Here is a 22,066-nt window from a genome sequence, read left to right as displayed (position 1 = left end):
CACGTCTTGTTTTTACATTTATCATTTTGAGTGAGTCAATACAATACACAGCTAAAGTGAAACACTGTCATACAACATCTGCAAATAATACCAATTTTCTGATTCCCACCATATAATTACCTGAGGGCTGGGTTGGCTCTCTGTATTCTCCACTACTTATTTGGCGAATTAGGTTTTTATGGTCAAACCCATCAAATGGCATGGTGCCGTAAACCAAAGTATAGAGAAGTACACCAAGTGCCCAACTGTCAACCTGAAAGAGAAATGTGTAGTTCAGAATATTTTAGCTATATCAAGAATTATACATATAGAATCGTTGTGTCATGCTAAGAATACAATGCGCTATGCTTACTCTATTCTAAACTAACTAAACCTTTAAAAGGGAACCCATCACTTTGTATAAGCATCAGTTATGGTCCTTCTGGATAGGTCCCGCAGAGTCTGGGAGGGTACTTAACCCTTTCCAATCCAATTTGTATCCTGGTTTTCCTAGGGGGCTTGCTCTTTTTGTGCCGTTACACAATGGCGCTATATGCTGGCTAAAGCCAGTACTGCATGAGGTGACGCATTGGATAGGCTCCGACAGCAGAGAGGCTGGCAATATACAGTAAGAGAACCCTGACGGACGTCTTCCAACATCGGAGCTGTACGGCCTTAAATCATAATGTCTTCAGACGTCAGACAGTGGATTGGAAAGGGTTAATATATTTACCCTTTCTGCAGTTGTCACTCCAGGAAGTTAGTGCTCCATCTATCTGCATGACACTTTTTATTGAGTTCGTGCGTGCATGCTCCAATAGAGAACAGTGGAGTGGATTGGATGGAAACAATCATACTGATAGACAGAGCACCGAATTCCCAGGGTGACAGAGCGGGAACAGGGAGTCTGTTAAGTATAAAAAATTATACCCCTGGACTCCACAGGAGCTAGCCTATAAGCATCATTACTTAGAAGGTGAAAAGTTCCCTTTAAGTAGGTGCACCAATAGACCCTGACCATTATTTTTTTAGGAGGAGTCAGGGTCCTCATTATTATACTTATTGACTGGGTCATGAGGCTGGCTTGCACAGCTATGTTTTTGCATATTCCAGAAAAACAAAAAAGCACCTATAGAGCGTTGTCTGTCATGTCCATGATGAGATTATTTCTGCAACTCTTCTGATATACTGGCCTTGCCTTGTGTCCCAAGCTCTGCAGATAATACTCTTTACTCCAAACTTCCCAGCACAAACTCTTCTATGCTCCCTTATTGCATCAGCAGGACAGAACTGCCGGTTACAGGACCTGTGGGTCATCTATTCTGCTTCCCCCAGGAAGAGATTCATTAATCTATTAGATGGATAGTAAAACTCCTTATAATCCAAAAGGGAGCGATGTGACAGTGAAGGGATTCAGCTCATGTTGCATTACAAAAAAAACTACTCACAAAAGTGCTAGATAAAATAAATGATGAAATGCCTGACGAGGCAATTTTACAGATTTTAATCAGTGTGCCGGGAATTCTTAAAAAACAAACTCTAGCCAGAATCTGGAAATATCCTATGAATTTATTTGTTTGAGTAGTACATTTTTGTACTAGAATGCTACTTCACTTCCAAGGAGAAAAATAAAGCGTAGCTGCTTCTTCATCATCCCATTGCTTATTTAGTCAATGTGTGCCCTATTTGCCCTGTTTTGGGGTGCTTTACACAGATTAGCCATTACTTGTAACTGAAGAGAACTGATCAGATAACAAAAATGATCAGATCCAAAGATCATTTGGCACATTTATTACAGCCTGCAATACCGCTACATGTGAGTTCAGATAGGCAAGAACAACAAACGTAGAATGAATGATCACCATTAAGGTTTGGAGGAGAGAATATTGCTAGAACAGTGTTAAATAGCAGGCATTCCTTACCTCTGGACCTCGATAGGGCTTCCCATTTACTATCTCTGGGGATGCATATAGAGGACTGCCGCAAAATGTCTGCAAAAATTTGTCTTTTTGATAGAGATTTGACAGACCAAAATCTGCAATCTGCAAGAAAAAATGAAAATATTTAATGACGGTATTTTCCTATGTCTTTATATCAAAATCAACAGCAATCAAGGTATTAAGACCAGAGAGTCAACCAGGATGGGAATGAAAAGCAAAGAATTAATCTGCTAATTAATATTAACTTTATTTTAGCTTCTACCCACACAGTAAAAGCCTTCTGTCCATCCAATTTCACTAGAACGTCTATGAAACAGATGATGGCCATGATATGATGCATGGAGGACAACGGCATTGGTTGATGAATTTCTTTCTAGTGAAACGACATGTATTGGACCATAAAACATACTTTATTACCAATATTTGAATCTCTGTCCGGACCTCTTGGGGCCAGACACGTTTTTATATAGTCTTATAAAGTAAGCATAGAAGCTGGACACCTGAATTAAACAATGTCCAAGTTTCCGAAGAATGAGAGTTCGATGGGGATTAGACCGTAACAGAAAAGTTGGCGTATTTGTGCTTGACTCCCTTCTGAAGCAGCTAGCTACCCTTTCGTATTCTTCCACTATCTTTTCATAGCACCAAAACGTAAGGGGTACGGACACCTTTTATTTCTAAAAGTACATGTGATGCAATAAAAAATGCGATCAAACAGATTTGCAATTGATGCGCAAATTTTTTTTCCTTTGTTTGGCTTCCACATTTGCACCCTACAATACAAACTGCTCCTTGCCATTCATTTTGTCCTCGTTTGTCAGACAGTTCTGACAACTCGGTCCAACCTCCCCTGAAAGCTATACTGTGCATGAGAGACATCATAGCAGCAGATTGGGCAGCGTCCGTTAGTATTAGAGCGACATAGCAGTCCCTAAGGGCCCATCATTCAGATTTCTGCCTGTTTGCTGTGAATGGAGATCATTTTGACCCACCCGCCTCCATTCAGTAAGTGATCCTCGCTCCTTTGTGAAAGGGCCCCAAGTAGCAGAGATATGTAGTCTGAGAATACAGTGAATAATTATGGCAATACCTTACACCTTGTTATATAGGGGCGCTCAGAGAGCTCTAGATAGAGGCAATGTTAGTGGGAAGGCAAAGGAATTATGGGAAGTAGTTATTTACATAATAACCCCACCCACAGGAAGCCCTGGCCACATCCAAACAAAGGTCCAGCACAAAACTCAGCAAGATGATTGAAGTAATCAGCATTTCTGAGCTATGGTAGCATCACAGGGAGCATTGGGGCACATATGGGGACTTTGCTGCACGTTCATAAGCTTGGAAAAATAAGTGACATAAACCCCACTGTAAAAGATAATTGTACGGTTAATTAACATCAATATATTAAACAAACTTTCTGTCAATCCAGATGGATGCAGACACTGTGTTTTCCTAACACTCTCTTCTGAAAAGACTGGCAGAATTACTTGGTTATAAACTGAAAATAGACTTGTCCTCGCCAAAGTTTTTACAGTGTTCTCCAGGAATATCCATGGGAGTTTTCTTCAGCGTTATGATGGATAAATCTCAAACATTGCTTTTTTTTTGCTGTGCAAAAAACGGTTAATACCGTACATCAAGCTCTGAACACCACCTTACATACAGAATAAACCTGCGTAAAGACTTGAGTGACTTTATAAACATAATGCATGATTTCTCTTCTGCTGATCCAAAGTTACAGCCTGTATTATAGTTCAAAGCTGCATTCACAATTCTACAGGCTTCAGAGCTGAACGCCTCCTGCATTAAATGCAGAATCAGTCTATTTGCCCGCTCACAGTGTGCTTGTTCCATCATGATCATATCGACCCATAATAGGCACAACCAAGTGCAAGCTGGATGAAGCTAAGGGCAAAACGTGCGCAGGGTTTTGCAGACCCTCGGTCACAAGCTAACACTTTATTATGTGCATGATTTGGAGCTTGGTTGCGCCTATTGTAGGTTGACATGATTTTCTAGGAGTTTCTCATATGTGTGACCTGAGATGTATTTCCCTGTGTATTGATGCTGTATGTTCGGTTGTTTTAATGTTTTAATATATATGTAATTTTCCATAAAGAGTTTTTTAATGATCATTTTTGCTGTCCTGTCTTGGCCATTTTTAGGGGGTTATTAGAAGGAAGCAAAGTGTATGATTGTGCATATATACAGTATTATATATGTTATATCATACTGATACTGCAGAAAGAGAATGCACTATTTAATACATGTATATATACAGCACGGTATTAAAAATAATACACTATTTCCAAAAACATGCAGAACTATAGGAGGTCATTTGACCTGCCTCGAAACCTAATTCTCATACACATAGATTTCTTTTCATTTCCCTTATCAATTCTCACTGGCTGCGTTGCAGGAAGATGCCCTTGTGCCTTCAGTCAAGAAGAGAACACTACCAATGAATCTATTGCTAGTCCATGACCTTTGTCCATGTTCTCAAAAAGCATTTTCCCTCAAAATTGCACATTATGCTTTCCTTAAAAAAAACAACCGTGTTCTTAATAGCAGGGAATGTATGAGGCATGAAATGCAAGGCATAATGTATTTATTTTCTCATGAAGGAGCGGTTTCTGCAGCCATGTTTTCATTATGGCTATTCAGGAAAAAAGTATTTACATTAAAGTCCACTCCCATCCTCACAGACTGATGCTTATCAGCTTTTCCCATTAAACTTGTCAGACTCCTTGAAGCAAGATTAATAGGATTTCAGATTACTTAAAGGTCTTGGCACTTAAAACCCAGCAATTTAGTTCTGTAAAAGAGGCAAAATTATATGAATGATTTTAGAGAAATATTTTAAGCCTATTTTTGGAATATGTACACGTTTCCTATCATAAATCTGCTGTTTGACACGATGACAAGCTCTGCGGAATGTGTTGGCACAATGTAAATGGCTAAAATAAATATATACAATATTCAAACTGCACTGTGGGTAAAAGCATGACACTGCCCTGGTTTCATATCTTCCTCGGAACCTTCGGCCGGCGGTTAAGTCACCGATCCGACTGAAAATAAAGGGCAACTGGGCAGAAAGCAGACGAACCCCATTATAGTCAATGGGGTCCGTCCGGTGCTGCTCCAGTCTGTCCAGAGATGGAACCGTTTGGCTGCAGGGATTCCATGTGTTCGAATGCTCTATGATTGCTGCCACAGCTTAAAACAGCTTATTTCGGTGGAGTGTGAAAAGAGACTTAAGGTTGCCGCTGGACTCCAGTGCTGACCTTACGTCCCGTTTCACACTCCAACACTACCATCCAGTAGACTCAACCACCAGCCCCTCTGGAATTGCCCTCCGATTACTCTACATTGGACTCTTGATGTTTTCACTGAAGGGCTATACTGACCGAAATGTATCACATCTATAATAAAAGCATTCACAAACTCTTGAAGATTTAATTAGTGTATGCAAGCCTGTGTTTTGACTTCTTGGTACTTCTAGATGTCATGACGGTGTGACTTTTTGCAACACACTAGTATTGGGGTGTCCAGTTTTTCATGAAGCTACGGACTGATGTTATAATATTTTCAACTTAGGGCGCCCACCCACTGGCGTTTGCGATTTTCGTGCGTGAAAAACGCAGCATTTTCCGCAAGTTTTTCGTAGCGTTTTTCGCGGCTTTTTCACGCCTTTTCCGTTAATTTCCATTGACATTCATGGGTGCATTAAGAGAAAAATAAGGACACATATGCAACTGACAGTTCCTATGTTAAAAATTGCAACGGACTGAAAAAAAAAACGCAAGTGGACAAGAGCACATTCTATCCTAATTGCTCTTCAGAAAAAACGCAAAACGCAAAGGAAAAAAAATCGCCAGTGGGTGGGAGCCCTTATATTGTCAACTCAAAACCAACTAAAATTGCAAATTGAGAGACAATTGTATGTTAATTATGTATCTAAGAGAGCACAATTTTGGTTTTCACATGTGGCGCCATGACATGGTTTCCATTGAGGACCTTCTTATAAAAACTTTATGAAAAACAAAACAACGTACTTGAAAACCACAGTAAAAGAATAATTTTTTTATTGCGGTGGTGGTGCTTCTGCTGCAACCTTGCCAGCATGTTTGACCCTATACTTGTAATTTGCCCATCCCCATGTCATATTATATGAAGAGGCCCATATAGTAATAGGCGGGAATCTTCTCCAAATTTCCAGTGATTTTAGCATGGCATCACTTTTCAGCTTCATCCAAAATTTGACAGAAATTGCCTGCATACATTATAGTCCCCTAACTTTCTGGGAGTGCAGTATTACAGCTCGGTACCATTCAGAAGTGATATGGAGCCATAAGATGGGACTTATGGAAAGCTTTCATTCTCTCCTTCTCACTCCTTGTTTAGTTAAAAGACTTTAAGGTAGATTTTCCTTATTCTGCCAGTAATAATACAGCAATGTTATTTGGAATATGCAATTAGGATTAATAATTACAAAGTGTTCATGCATGTTCACCATTTACTGAACATAAAAGGTGCATTTGTTTTCCTACTCCGTCACAGTGTTTGACTTCACCTTGAGCCTGGTTTCATAGAAAAAGAAGATATTTGCATAGATACGGAGTACAAACTGTTGCACTTGTCATTTCTGACCCAGAGTTGACAACAACAATACGGTCTTTGGCATGTGTGGGTCACAAATGCTCTCATTCTGCATTTTTGCATATTAAGATGACAATTATGCAAATCAGTCTATGTTGACCACAGCACAAATTTTAAGACTGTTTTAGTCTATGCAAGCAAAGCCGAAATAACGAGAAAAGGTCACTTCAGGTTAATGACATGAAAATGACACATTGTCTCAGTTAATCGAGGATGTGTAACTATTGTATCCAAAATATAGAGAGAGGGTTTGATTATTGTTCTTTGCCTGTATATACAGTCTAATATGATATACAGTGTTATACGTGAGAGATAAGATGTGTAAACAAGCTGGCGGTGGGCGAAGGAGGAAGCCATGCTGTGGGTACAGTGCGTGCTAGTTATACAAGTGCTGTGGGTGGTACTTTGTACTTGGCTGCTGGCATGGGAGTGCGAGTCTCTGGAAGAACACTGCACGTTTCTACATGATTACATAGCATATGGGTGCCAGCATTGAACTTTTGGTTTGGAGGGATATATGGGTACAATTAAATACCTGCTATCCAACAGAATGAGTAATGGGTGAGAAGCAAAAAAAAAAAAGAACATTAACGCACACCGCACAAGTAAACACTACCAACATGAGAATACAAGTTGTGCTGTGAGGTGATCCTTGGCCTGTCTGTTTGTTCCTAAATGTTCGATAGAAACCATATGATGTAACATTTTAAAGCCAACTGCAGTAACTACATTATTGTTTTTCACAGTCAGAGATAGCACAGCTTGTAGATTATCAGCCACAAAATATATTATAATACCGGTTCTCCCCAAAAATACGCCCTACCCCTATTTTGGGGGGCTATAAGCCCCCCTGAATATAAGCCCTAGCAACACTAGGTTAAAAAAACAAAACAATACTCACCTAGCCGCTGGTGTCTGTGTCCCTCGCACTGCTACAGTCCACAGCGCTTATAGGATTCTTTTCTGCAGACAGGGCTTTGAATACCCCGCCTCTGGTAAGAGAACGTTGTGATTGGATCGAGTGCCAGCTAATCAAAGCCGGTGCTCGATCATTCAAAGCCATTCAGTGAATTACATCACTGAATGGCTGTGATTGGTTAATTGAGCACTAGCTCTGATTGGCTGGCGCTTAATCCAATCACAGCACTTACTGGAGGTGGGGTATTCAGAATTCTGTCAGCACTGAGTATAGCGAGGGACACAGACGCTGGCGGCTGGGTAAGTATAACACCCAGCCCCCTCCCCCCCCCCCCCCCAAAAAAAAAAAATAAGACACTGTGCCTTTTTTGAGGCAAAAATAATATAAGACAGTGTTTTATTTTGGGGGAAACACGGTAGGACCCGCCACCTAAACGGAGAGGACTTCAATAAGATGGCATCTTATATATGGAGCAATCATATCAAAACTCTATGCTGACTATATATGCTCATGTATAGCACAATCACTTTCTCACACGGCAGCGACCCTTTGCTGCTTGATGATTGCCCATAGATAAGGAAATTGGAGTCAAGACTTCCATAGGATACTTGAGACCCTCAGCTGTCCACAAAAGATAGATTGCACGATTTTCAAAAATAAGCCCAAAGTAGTTAATTTTCAATATCTCCTCTAAAGTAAAATAAACTTTGATATGCTACTTCTAAAAAAGCTAATAAATGTCTTTATGGAAAGCTAGAATATAAAAAAAAATTATCTTTGCGATGTCTTACCCAGACAAAGACAAATCTTGAAGTGTCCCTCCAATTCAGGGGTGTACACACTTTTATAGTATACACATGTCCACAATCACAAGTGACAAATATTCCTATGCACACACACATACACATATATTTCTACACACTGTGGCACATACATTCACACACAGATATATACACTGACACACGGACACCTACGCAGATCAGCCATATTATTAAAATGCCTAATATTGTGTAGGCCCTGCCAAAACCGCCGTGACCTGTTAAGGGATAGACTTGTGAAGGTGTCCTGTATTATCTGGCACCGAGACATTAGCAGCAGATCCCTTAAGCCCTGTAAGATGCAAGGTGGGGCCTCCATGGATCAGACTTGTTTTTCTAGCACATCCCGCACATGCTGGATGGTATTGATATCTGGGATAGTTGCAGACCAAGTCAACACCTTGAATTCTTTTTCATGTTCTTCAAACCATTCCTGAACAATTTCTGCAGAGAGGTAGAGCACATCATCTTGCTGAAGGAAGCCACTACCATTAGGGAATACTTGGCCTGCAACAACATTAGGTAGGTGGTATCTGTCAAAGTAACATCCACATGAATGGCAGGACCCAAGATTTCCCAGCAGAACCTTGCTCAGAGTATCACATTGCCTCTGCTGGCTTTCCTTCCTCCCATAGTGTATCTATATGTCATGTCTTCCCCAGGTAAAGCCTCCTGCAAATGACAGAGTCGGATCCTGCATGCGGGACCTCGCAGCAGGACCCGACCCTGACCCAGCTTACTTGTCCCGATTCTCCTTTTTCTATACTGCAAAAGCTCTGGCCGGCGTACATGTGCAGTACAGATAGAGCCGCCGCTAGGCAATGACGCAGGCCCCCGCGACCCTTCTGCAGTGTTCACTGCGGAAGGGCAGTGGGACGGATAGCTTCCATTGACTTTAAAGGAAGCTGTGAGTGCAGAAATCCGCATAGAATGGAGCATGCTGCAATTTTTCTGCCACAAGTGGAAATTTCCGCTCATGTGCAGGAAGCAGCGGGTCTCCATAGGAGGCCATGTGCTGTATTTGCTGCGGAATCTGGAGGAAGCTGCTGGCCCCGGATTCTGCAAATCAAATCTGCCCGTATGCAGGAGCCCTAAGTTAGGCACCCGGCCGTCCACATGATGCAAAAGAAAATGCAATTCAGCGGACTAAGGCCGAGTGTCCACAGGCGATTTGTCATAGCATGATCTGCAGCGATAAATTGCACGCGGAGCACGCATGACACGCTTTCCATTGGATAACTATTGAAAGCGCAGCCCAATGTACACTAGTGGAAAATCGCCTGCTTTTTTCACTCGTGTCTAAAAATTGCGGCATGCTGCGATTCTCCGCGATGAACCCATCATTAAGATAGGTTCATCCCGGAAAATCGCAGTGACATTAGTGCTCTCCGCGGTGGAATATCACTCGCGATATTCTGTCCCTCCCGTGGACGCTCGCCTTAAGCAAGCTTCTTCCATTGCTTCATTTTATATGCCCATTGCACTCACATTTAGTGGTCAATAGACATTGTGACTGGTCTGTCGCTACACAGTCCCATGTACAGCAAGCTGCGATGCTCTGTGTTCTAACAACTGTCTAGCACAATCAGCATTAATTTTTCCACAATTTGTGCTACTGTACCTCTTCTATGGTATCAGAACAGACTGGCTAGCCTTCATGCCTCAAAAGCATCAATAAGCCTTGGGGATCCTTCCTTGGACCCCTTTTGTAGTACTAACCACTTCATACTGGCACTATACCCCAAGACCTGCCATATTGAGGATGCTCTGACCCAGTAGTCTAGTCATCACTATATGGCCCTCATCAAACCTGCTTACATCCTTATGCTTGTAAATTTTCCTGCTTCCAACAAATCAACTTTCTGAACTGACAGTCCACTTGCTGCCTGATACATTCCACCTCCTGACAGGTGCCGCTGTCACAGGATAATCATTGTTACTTACTTCACCTGTAAGTGATTACAATGTAATGGCTGATCGTTGTATGTACAGGCACACACATATACATATTGCAACAGACAGACAGCAGGACAAGTCTACTCCGGTCAACAACAATTTGGAGAGGATGCAACTATGAACCTTCCCCTCCTTTCCCTCTCTGCCTGAACTGTTGTTTGTAATGTTTGCTGGTGAAAGGTGAACAATGCTCAAGTAATGTTTTCCTTTCACCAGAAGATGGTAGATGGTATTAATTACAGACCGTCTAAACAGCTGAAGGAGAAGAGCCATGGTGGTGACCCCGGGAAGGACCCAAGGAGAAGGTTTCACCCCATAGTTCCCGCATACGCCCCTGCTCCAATTCCAGTCTCCCGGCTGATCTGACATTGGGAATGGAGAGATACTACTCAACATTAAGATTTAAGGCAGCCATATAACTTACATAACAGAGCACACATTCTGCTGAGAGCCAACAGCTATTCCACCTGACTCCCCTACAGTCATACATGCTCGACCGAGTGTGCATGTGTTTGTAATGGAGGGAGGGGAATAAGCCACTGCCAGACTGCTGCCCCTATTCTTCTTTCCTCCAACATCTGTCATCGAAGGAGAGTCAGGACACTATGCATATTAGATAGTTGACTAGTCGTACAGCAATCAGTGGACTAAGAGGACTTAAGGTAGCTTTACATGGGGCGATTATCACTTGAATTAGTGCTAGAAACAACTAATTTGGGTGATAGTCATCCCGACAATGCACTAAGCGACAATTACCTCATTTGTCGGAGTTGTTTGGTTTTTAGTTCACCCAAAAAACCAAGCGACTGTCGGATGTGTAAACCGGAGTTGCTCAATTTTTTCAGCAACTGCCTGTTTACTGTGAATTGAGGCAGGCAGGCCAAAATGATCTCCGGCCCGCTCTGCCTCTATTCACAGGAAGACTAATCGCTCCTGCGTAATAGCTGCACAGCAGCGATAGTCACTGGGATGACTGTAGTTGTCTCATGTAAAGGGACCTTTACATCGTGATAATGACGGCCTAGTGATAGATAGAATGCAAAGAATATTTAAAAAATGGGAAAAAAAAGTATTTAAAGGGAATATATCACCCAAAATGTTTTATTTAAAAAAACTGATAGAGAGGCATTTTCCATTTTTCTAATCTTTTTTTATTTGCTGATTTTGGAATGTTTTATTCTGCTATCTCTATATGACTATGGGGACTGCCATCTTTCCTGAACTGCATTTAACTGCATTTAGAGCATTTAAAAGATATGTTTTTCAGCAGCTTCAGAGACCATTCATACAATGGACAAGAGGGGACCCATTGACTTGCATGTGGCATTGTTCTAGGCATCTTCAGTAACTTTTGTGCAGATATCATTTTGCAAGGAGAAAAAGTAGATAGTCACAGCTAATCACCTTTTGGAAATAGTGGATCCAGTGTTATCTACACATAAATGTTGTCTTTCAGTGTAATCCTGCCTGTGATGTTAGTGAGATGACTGCTGCAAAGCTCTCTTTACAGATCAGGAAGCATCTGCCTATTATTAGGCTCTGTGGTCAGTGTGAAAAATGCAGGATTTTCGTTTAGTTTTTTTTTTTTCCAATACAGATTGTGACTGAAAAAAGTTACCAAAAATTCTTTAAATAAAAGTTTAACAAACATGTGTTATCTATAGTAAGTATAGATGAGCGAGTATACTCACTAAAGGCAATTGCCTTCAGCGAGTATCTCCCCCGCTCGAGACTGTAGGTTCGGGTGCCGGCAGCAGGCACGGAGCTGCGGGGGAGAGCGGGGCGGAACAGAGGGGAGATCTCTCTCCATCTCTCCCCCCTGCTCCCTCCTGCTGACAGCCGCTACTCACCGCTCCCCCCCACCGGCACCCGAACCTCCTCTCTTGAGCGGGGGAGATACTCGCTAAAGGCAATGATCGCTCGAGCAATTGCCTTTAGCAAGTATTCTCGCTCATCTCTAATAGTAAGTCATTTTCTGAAATATTACCTTTAACACCATTTTCAGAGCTGTGGGGTCAGTAAGCCAAACCTCCGACTCCATTGTCTCAATGTTCCCAAGAACCTGACTCCAACTCCTTCATATATGTTTTTAAGTGGTATATTTACTGTATTAAAATGGTATTATCAGGCTTTTCATCACCACTATGATAAAATAACCAAGCTACATCCTACATCCCACATTCTAGTTGTCAATGTTTTGATAAATAGGAACTTAGATGAATAAAAGAAAATATATAAAAGGACATTTAAAACGTTTTTGAAATTCTTATGAAAGGAAATATTCAACACCTTCTGCATTGAATTAATTATACCATATTTATATTATGTATTTTTTATAAGCCGGAGCCGGTACATTTCTACTGACTGACTCCACAGCCCTTCTGTCTATTTAGTTGATTATGAAAACTTCTTATCATCCTTCCAAAACAACGAATCACACCTCTAAACTCACTCGGTTAGTGGGAATATTGCTGATAATACCAGTGTCATGACTCAGGTTGTGGATTCAGCCTAACTCACAAACCACTTATTTTCTGGTTATAAAGCAATAAACACATTCAAAAATAAGGCACTTCGAAGACGATCAAGCCACTGAGGATAAGACGCGCAAAGCAAAGTTAAAACTCAACATGGTACGTAGGTAGGCGAGAAGGTAACTTTCAGCACTGCATACAGTCATAGTCAAACTCTTGCCATCGAACAGCATTTGCCAATATAAAAAGGCCATCCATGCTGGTTACTGGTGGCCAAATCATCTGTGTGGTAATATCTAGGTTAATCTTCATAAGATTCTCTAAAATTGTAGGGTACATAGACAGTAGGAGATCATTTTAGGGTGCAGTACCTCCAGACGTTTGGAAACACCCTTAAATATGTACATTTAGAAGAAGAAATAGTAAGATGTTTGATGCTTTGAGATGTATGTGTTTAGTAAACTAAAAAACAAAAACAGCTTGATTTTATGAGTCTTGGAATCTGGAAAGAACTTCAAATTTTGGACTCCTCAGATTATACACCTTTTACCTATATGACAGCATATCAGCATGTGATGGATCAACTTTTATGTTTTTTTGGTTGAAATACGGTTCCATTTTTAGTGTAGAAAGTTCCAGAGGACGTTTCTGTCTGCTGATTTACAATTTGAAACATGAGGTGCTTTCAAACTTCTGGAGGGCATTGCATGTTGAAAACTTTGGTGCTACACTAATATAATATGGTTAATGTTTGAAGCAGTGAGAAAGTCTATGCCTCCATATGAAATCATATGATACATTCCATGTTGAATTACAGATATAGCCTTGACTAGAAGCATTGCTTCTAGGGTAGGATGTGGTCCCGTACAGAGGCACCATATGTGGCACAAAGTCATGGGAAGGGGAAATTCTGAATCTTAACCCTTTGCAATCCAATTTTTGATTCAGGGTTTCCTAGGGGGTTTTCTCTTTCTGCTATTATACAATAGCGCCATCTGCTGGCTAGAACCAGTACTTTGGAATGGGACATGCTGGAGAGGCTCCCGACAACAGAGAGCCAGTAATATACACTTAGAATACCCTGCCGGACATCCTCCGACATCGGAGCTGTACAGCCTTCAATCAGAATGTCTTTAGATGTCAGACAGTGGATTGAAAAGGGTTAAAGATTGTGATATTAACCCTTTCCAATCCACTGTCTGATGTCTAAAGACATTTTGTTTGAAGGCTGCACAGCTCTGATGTTGGAAGAGGTCTGGCAGGGTATTCTTACTGTATATTACTGGCCGTGGTGTTGTCGGGGGCCTCTCCAGCATGTTCCATACCGCAATACTGGCTGTAGCCAGCAAATGGCGCCATTGTATAAGGGCAGAAAGAGAAAACCCCCTAGGAAACCCTGAATCCAAAATTGGATTGCAAAGGGTTAAGGCTGCCTGCACACGGGCGGGTCGGACCCCGCATGCAGGATTCCCGCTGCGGAGTTTGACCCGGTGCCCAACCGGTGACCCCAGTTTACCTCTCTGCCGTCTTCTCCTATGCTGCGTATGTGCTGGCAGGGGCGCCAGCCAGCACATGCGCAGTAAAGAGAATGCTGCGCCGTTGCTATGGTGATGATGCAGCTCCTGCGGCCATTCTGCAATGATGATCACAATTGATTTCCGCTCGTGGGCAGGAAATCACGTTTTCTCATAGCATGCTATGGGCTGGATTTGCTGCAGAATCCCGCTCCAGATTTCGCAATGCAAATCCGGGCCTGTGCAGGAGGCCTAAGATATGTCAGAAGGACATACGGATGGACAAGAAATCCTCTCTGCTGACACATCAGTAGATAATATTAATGAAAGACCCACAGAAAGGGGTTGTCCCAATTTTTCCTCTGCAACAGTTTTCAGTAGATCTCTGGGATAGTTTACTTTTCCACTTAGGACAAACCCTTTACTTGACTGTTATCTCCTTGGAATCATAACATATTTAGAACTTCTTCAGAAATAATTGGCCCTTACCTTAATGTTACCATTTTCATCCAGTAGGATGTTTTCCAGCTTGAGGTCCCTGTGCACAACACCATTCTGGAGAAATAAAAAAAAAATGATGGAAATGAAATATTCCATAGAAATAATGCTCTGAATGCTATCCACTGAACAAGCTTCCTTCTCTACGCTTTTACCATCCTGAATTCTAGCAGCAGTCTATCTATTAGTCGCTTGCTATGCGGTTAGGACAAGAATGAGTGGAATCCATCCTCCTACAAAGTATATGAAACAACAGAAGATTCTACTGGTACCTTATTTCAACTCCCTTAGTATGTAGTGTGCAGGAGTAATATAATCTGCAGCTTAGTGCCAAGATCTGGAAGTGCAAGTCTAATTCCATTTGGGTGCCTCTCAGATATGCAATAAACATTTCACAAAGATATGCTTTGATTACAGAGGAAAAATGTGTTATAGCTGTGGGTTAAGCTTATTCAAGCTCGAACATTTTTCATTGGCGCATAAGAATCTTAGCCCTGCGAGAAGTGTCTAGCGGTGTTTAGTCTGTCAGCTAGACAGCAGGAAGGATCTTCTATAAAAAGAATAGCGGAAAGATAGTCTTGTAAACTGTTTGTGTGATAAAACAAATAGAAGTTTATCACTTGGTTCACTGGAAATGCAATAATGTGAAATTCTGAATAAAAGACTTTTAACTTTAACTCAAAGGGTTTGCCAAAAGCATTGAAATGACATAGTAACATAATGTGTAGGGCTAAAAAAAGATATGTGTCCATCCAGCTCAGCCTAACATCCTGCAATGTAGATCCAGAAGAAGGCAAAAAAACCCTTCCTGACTTCAATCTGGCAATCAGAATAATCCCTGGATCAACAACCCTTCTCAAGTACTCAGTGACTAACATGTAAAATTGTTACACTCGAGAAAGGCATCCAGGTCCTCTATATTAGTGAGAGTTCCATAGTCTCACTGCTCTTACAGTAAAGAACCCCCTTCTATATTGGTGTAGACGTCTAGACGTTGGTCTAGACATAGAAGATGTTCATTGTTTTAGTCACAGTCCTTGGTAATAATATCAGACCACTGATATATTTATATATATCTTTTATTATTATTTCTGTTTTACAACACCTCTAAGCAGTCTTAACTGTATATGGAAAGCACTACAGGCATCCCTCTATCATGTCTATGCAAATAGCAACAAAAGTGTATCTGTTATATCAATCCATTTTGTGAAAGTACACTATGGAGACACATCATCCTTAAGAGCTCATGCCCATGGACGGAGCGGAATACGCCCGCGGTTTTACGGAATCCTACTGGGATAAACACAAAAAGTCCCCGCTGGCGATCGCTGTGTTTTTCTGCGGTCTCCATTAATACTATATTAATAGAGACCTTCCATCGTGGAAAAACAAAGTAAAATAGAACATGTCGCAGTTTTATATCGCGGCAGAATCCAGCATGTGAGGACTGGGCTATTAGGTTCAATAGAACCTAATAGCTGCGTTATTCCGCCACGGATTTACGCCACGGGGAATGCAGCATAAATCCGTCCATGGGCATTAGCCCTAAAGATACAGGGGCTAGAGAATGTAAACCCCACTGCCAGCAATGTAATAAAATACTCAGCAAACCCCTTTAATCCCTTAAGGACCAGGCTGTTTTGTACCTTAAGGACCAGACACTTTTAGGGATTTTACCCATTTGGTGGTTTAACTGCCCTACTTTTTTTCCTTCAGCTGCCAAAGTTATTTTTGCTGTGTTTTTCCCCCATGACATATAGGGCTATTTTTTTAAACAGCTTTTTCACTGACATTTTTTCCATTTTTTAGTTTTATTGGGGGTAAAAAGCTAAAATAAAATGTTTTTTATGAACATTTCAAGTTATTTTTTTAAATGAGTATATTTACGCAAAAATAAAGTATGGGAATGGGTTCCTCACTTTTTTTCGGACGTTTTGATATTTAATATGTATGGTTTTGGATTACATGGCACATACGGCCACGATTTTGGTTGGCATCGGCTTTAGGTTATTTTCTTTCTTATGTATATAGTTTTATTTTATTCTGTAATTTTGTTTTACTGATGTATGGAATTATGTTTTTAACTATCTATGTCCCCCATGATGTCAAATAAGACTTCTGGGGGATATTCACATGGTTTTGTTTTTATTTGACACTTTTCCACTGTAGCTGGAACATCCATAAAAGCCCCAGTTACAGGGGTAAACATCCCCTTTAGTGACAGTAGTCACTGGCAGAGCTGATAAGGGTCTTTTAGGACTCTACAGCTCTGCTGCAGCAGAGGATCCTGGCAGTCACGTGACTGCCAGCTTGTTTAGTGGAAGTTATACTTCCACTTTCACTTTTTAGTACATAGCGCTCATTGAGTGCTGTGTACTCGGGAAAGAAGAAGGCAGAAAGGGTTAAAAACCCCTCCTGCATTTCCTCCAGGCTATCAGCTGTGACTAACAGCTGACAACCCAACATGCTCCTACTTGTTCTCAGAAGCAGGGGCTTTAATTCCCGCTGTATTTTTACAATCTGCTGGGTTTAAAGCCCAGGACCAAGTGCCGTAAATTTACAGTGGTTGGCCCTAAATGGGTTAAGGATCAAAATTTGGTCTGACCCACATAAGCAGAGTTACCTACTATTCTTGTTGGATGTATCCTACTGTTTTAATGCCTGAATAAACTTTGTGGACTATATGCCTATACTTGAAAGTTGGCCTTCTTTCTGCTTCCCTTGAGTGCTATGGAATGGGCATGTGTGGCTGCCAGTGGAACTGGGTCACAGGTGTTTGATGTGACTGTGGATAGATGTAACAGTATGAATTATGAAATGCACAGAGCGGTACTTTCCTAAGATTCAGTCAAATAGGGTAAAATGAGAAGATGATGATGCTTCACAGTTTAGATGGACAATGGCCAAAAACATACCACAAAAGCAACCCAAGAGCTTCATAAAACAAAAAGACGGAATATTCTTCAATGCCTGAGTCAGTCTGACCTCAAGCTGATTGAGCTTTTCGCTTGCTGAAGAAAAAAGCTGAAAATAGAAAGAAAGACCCAGAAACAAGCAGCAACTGAAGATACTGCAGTAAAGACCGAAATGTCTAAGGGAGAAACAGTATTTAGTGATGCCCATGTGTTCCAGACTCCCCACTGGCTGCAAAGGACTTGTATCCAGGTATAAAAAAACAATGCTTATAATTTTGCTAGTTTATCCAATTACTTTTAAGCCTATGAAAATGGAGGACTATGTAAAAAAGTATCTAATTCTTTAATGCCTAATGCAATATTTTTGTAAAATGTCCATTGTGGTGGTGTCCAGAGGCTAAAATTGTGTCCCTACCCAGATAGTTCTGCACCCAGCTATGTAGGTATGAGCAGAATTTTTAAGCACTCCAAACAAGGTAGACAAGGAAAATCGGTGGACACTTTATTTACCCATCCGCAGCATGTTGATCCACTATGAAGTATTGGCCTGACCCCCAACAGAAGGAAGCATACATGCACACAACACTGCACCTTCATGGATCAATCAAAGTAACACAAATATATAAAACTGTTACCTATCTGGCTGTATATTTAGGTCTTTGATTGCAGTAACATGTTTTGTTGCATGGAGGTAAATCCTTGTATGCATACTGTATATGTTTTTTATAGTGGTGATATAGTGATGTTATGTCACACATGGAGGTTTGCGCTCCCTTGTAGTACTTGTGGCATCAAAACCAAAAAAATCCTTTGAAAGACTGTGAATTATTTGTTACTTGGCCTAATTAAGGGCGGCTTCATACGAGCGCAGGCACAATAGCGCTTCGTCCTGCACAATGTTTTTGCTCATGAATGAGGCTGTTGAGGTATTTTTGCATGCATGTCTGCACAAGTTGCTTTACTTTTTACGCATGCAGTACCGGGTCACATGTGCACAAGACACACACTTTCCGGCGATTTAATGGCTATTTAAGCCTAATGAGGTCCAGGTGATTTCTTTTCTCTGAGTTTGGCACAGTACCAGACCCTTTCCCTTGCGTATCTGCAAGTGCCCCATAGACCTCGATGGGATTTTGCTGCGCAAGATGCAGAAAGATATAGCAGGTCCTACTCTTTACCTTGAACGCAAAATGCACGTGAAAAATGTGCTCCTGAGAACGCACTCATTACGACTAATGGGTTCTATTCTCTGTGTTTTGCACGTGAATATTTTCCCTGCACAAAAACATACAAAAAATATATCCGTGTGAAGAAGCCTTTAACCCCAATGTCCACTTGTACACACGGATCCCACTGCTAAATCGCGCAGTGGAATCCAACCGTGCCCGTAGACATGGACAGGAAAAGGCATTTTCTTACCTGTGCAGCTCCAGTGCAGATCTCCTCTGTGCTGTCCGGATCTTCTTTCTTCAGCCCAGCTGGAGCGTCCAGACGTCCCGGCAACATGCCGGACGCATGCACAGTGCAATTTTTTTAAAAATCTCCTGCTTTTCTGCGGAACAACCACAGTGACAGCTGTGACTGTCCCGTGGATCGGACGACTTCCATTGACTTCGGGATTCGCAGAAAAATGGAGCATGCTGCAATTTCTTCCCGCACGTGCGATGCGGACACCGGGAAAAAATCACGGCTGCATGCTTTTAATTGTCTTGCGGATGCTAATGCATCCCTATGGATTTTGCGCAATCACGATTTTAACATTACAAGTCCATTGACCCCTGCAGAAAAAAAAACGCGGCGAATTTCGCAGTGAAAAAAAACTGTAGTGGGTAGTCACCCTTAAGGGTTAAGTTTTCCACCTTCTCACCAAAAATGGCTTTTTTTCAGCACCATAAAATGCATTTCTACAAATGTGATCATCTTCATTTTTCGTGCCCATAAAATGCTACGGCTTTGTAAAAAACGCCAATGCTGTTCCTGAAAGGTCAGCAGGATCTGAAAGGTTTCTTATCTGCACAAATATTTGCGCAGTGAACACATCCATGAAATTTGTGTGTGATCTTTCAATGTCTGAAATGACTCGTGGCACTAAAAATACACTCAGCCGACTTATCTGTCTTGTCAGGAGAAAAGTTTGTTCCCTTTTTGCATGTTGCTAGGGCCTGTAGTGGAGAACAACCATTGTGCGACCACCTTGGCCAAGTAGAGGTTGGACTACAGTGAGAATAACACACAGCACATGGTGAGCAATGGGATATTTAGGATTTAGCAGCATAACCTCACGATCAAGACAGGCATAAATCACCAATTTATGGCAAAGGAGACGTTAATCCAAAACCACTATCTGCAGCCAAAGAATAAACCTAGCAAATCCCAACATGTTGCCTCCTTACCTTATGACAGTAATGCACAGCAGAAACAATCTGACGAAAGAAATGCCTGGTTTCCCTTTCACTCAGTCTTCTCCTCTCACTGATGTAATCATATAGTTCGCCTTTGCTTGCGTATTCCATGATGATCACTATCTTATCTTTATTCTCAAACACTGCAAGAAGAATAGAATGTCGTAACCATGCAAGTTTCAACACAAAGCAAGGCTGAAGAACACAGAGGCGAAATCATACAATACATACCCACAAATATGTCAACGCAACGGAACACAAATGTTAGCACTTACAGAACACATTGTACGCTTCAGCACGTTTTCATGGAAAAAGTCATCATTGAATGCAAACGACAATCTCTAAAGATCTTTGTTTGTTCCTGGGTTAAGCCCCCATACCATAAAAAAAAAACAAAAGTAAAACATTCCCATAATTCTAGAAATGCTTACATCTGGAGGACACTCTGAAGTTTTATCATTCCATCTACATATGGAAATGTCTAGTACAGATTATAATTTCATTAAAAATGTATAAAAAAAAGTTTATGATAATATCCACAGACATTAAAAAAAATGTAGACAAGGAGCCTTGAAGTTATAGAAAAGCTTATACAGGCAAAGACCCCCTCGGTCTCTATGAACATTGGCTGGATGGATTAACAGGCCAAGACTGGTTATCTTGGCCACAAGCCATCAGTTGTCCTCGATCTACATCAGTAGCGAACACCTGCCTAGACGCCGGAGAATGACCTTCAAAATGGTCAACTTCACCCAATAATCAGATCATTGAGATTCTAATGTATATGCAGTGAAAATCCCACCAGATAACCACAGCTGAAGTTTAGGCTATAGAGTTCATGCAATAACAATCGCTGTTACTTCTGTCTACACAACCTGTAGGCTCATTGCTTGGCTGGAGTGGTTGAACTTTAGATTTCTGAATTAGTGCAACAATAGTGTAAAGCACAGAAAACTCAACCCAGTGGTGGCCATTTTTTAGATTCAAAGATGTTGATGCCCAATTCCAATCACAGTTTTATATTTTCTTTTTTTAGCATTATAGAAGATGGTGAGCTAAACTACATAACAGCCTCTGTATAAAAGGAATGGCATATATGAATGTTTTCTCCCAGCTTCCTAATGAAGTAAGAACACTGCTGTAATAAAGCTTAGACTGGGAAAGGAAGCAATACTATGTAAGCAAGTCTGAACGATGTGTGCAGAATCTTGCTAACAGGTTCCTGTTGCTGATGCACTGACAGACCAGTGCAAAATATTGCACCTATGTGTGCTGGAAAATATACGCCAATACTCATTCCTGACTTTGTCTAAAGGCCACCATTTAACTTTCTTCGCACATCCACAATCACGTCTTTTATACAATACGTTATAAAGCTTGTCTCACGTAAAGAATTTGTCAGTAACCACTGCAATCAAAGGGTCGTGCTAACTTGTGATGAGCCTTTACATCGCTAATGAGGAATTCTGGCCCTCTCTTCTTTGCAAAACAGTTTTAATTTGGCCATATTGGTAGGTTTTCCAGCATGAACTGCCTGTTTAAAGTTCTTGCCATATCAACTTAATGGGATTTAAGTCAGGACCTTGATGAAGCCCCTCCAAAACCTTAATTTTGTTGATTTTGAGCTATTTAACGGTGGACCTACTTGTGTGTTTCCGTTCGTTGTCTTGCTGCATAACCCAAGTCACGGACTGATGGGCGAACATTCCCCTTTATGATTTTCTGATAAAGGACAGAATTCATGGTTCCATCAAGTAGTATTCATGGTTCCAACAATGTAAGACTAGCCCCAGTGGTCTTTTGGCCAGATGCTGTTTGTGCCTTGCAACTCTCCCATGGGCACCATTTTTGCCCATTGTCTTTCTTGTTCTGGAATCATGTACATTGACTTTAACTGCAGAAAATGATGCCTGCAGAACTTTAGATGTTAGTCTGGGTACCTTTGTGACTTCCTAAATGAGTCATTGATACACTCTTGGTGAAACTTGGGTA

General features: G+C 41.2%; 1 protein-coding gene across 1 annotated transcript in view; it reads right to left on the bottom strand.

The window, feature by feature from the left end:
• Nucleotides 1–22,066, bottom strand: part of NUAK1 (NUAK family kinase 1) — a 95,052-nt gene that overhangs the window by 5,465 nt on the left and 67,521 nt on the right. The window contains exons 3-6 of the mRNA XM_066591477.1: nt 20,066–20,217; nt 14,749–14,814; nt 1,902–2,021; nt 121–253 (exon numbers count right to left, since the gene is read on the bottom strand). Coding sequence (XP_066447574.1) covers nt 121–253; nt 1,902–2,021; nt 14,749–14,814; nt 20,066–20,217 — 471 coding nt within the window. The remainder of the gene's footprint in view (nt 1–120; nt 254–1,901; nt 2,022–14,748; nt 14,815–20,065; nt 20,218–22,066) is intronic.

This window comes from Eleutherodactylus coqui, chromosome 2 (genome assembly GCF_035609145.1).
Source record: "Eleutherodactylus coqui strain aEleCoq1 chromosome 2, aEleCoq1.hap1, whole genome shotgun sequence".
NCBI classification, from domain to species: domain Eukaryota; kingdom Metazoa; phylum Chordata; class Amphibia; order Anura; family Eleutherodactylidae; genus Eleutherodactylus; species Eleutherodactylus coqui.
This window is presented reverse-complemented; position numbering and strand designations above follow the sequence as displayed.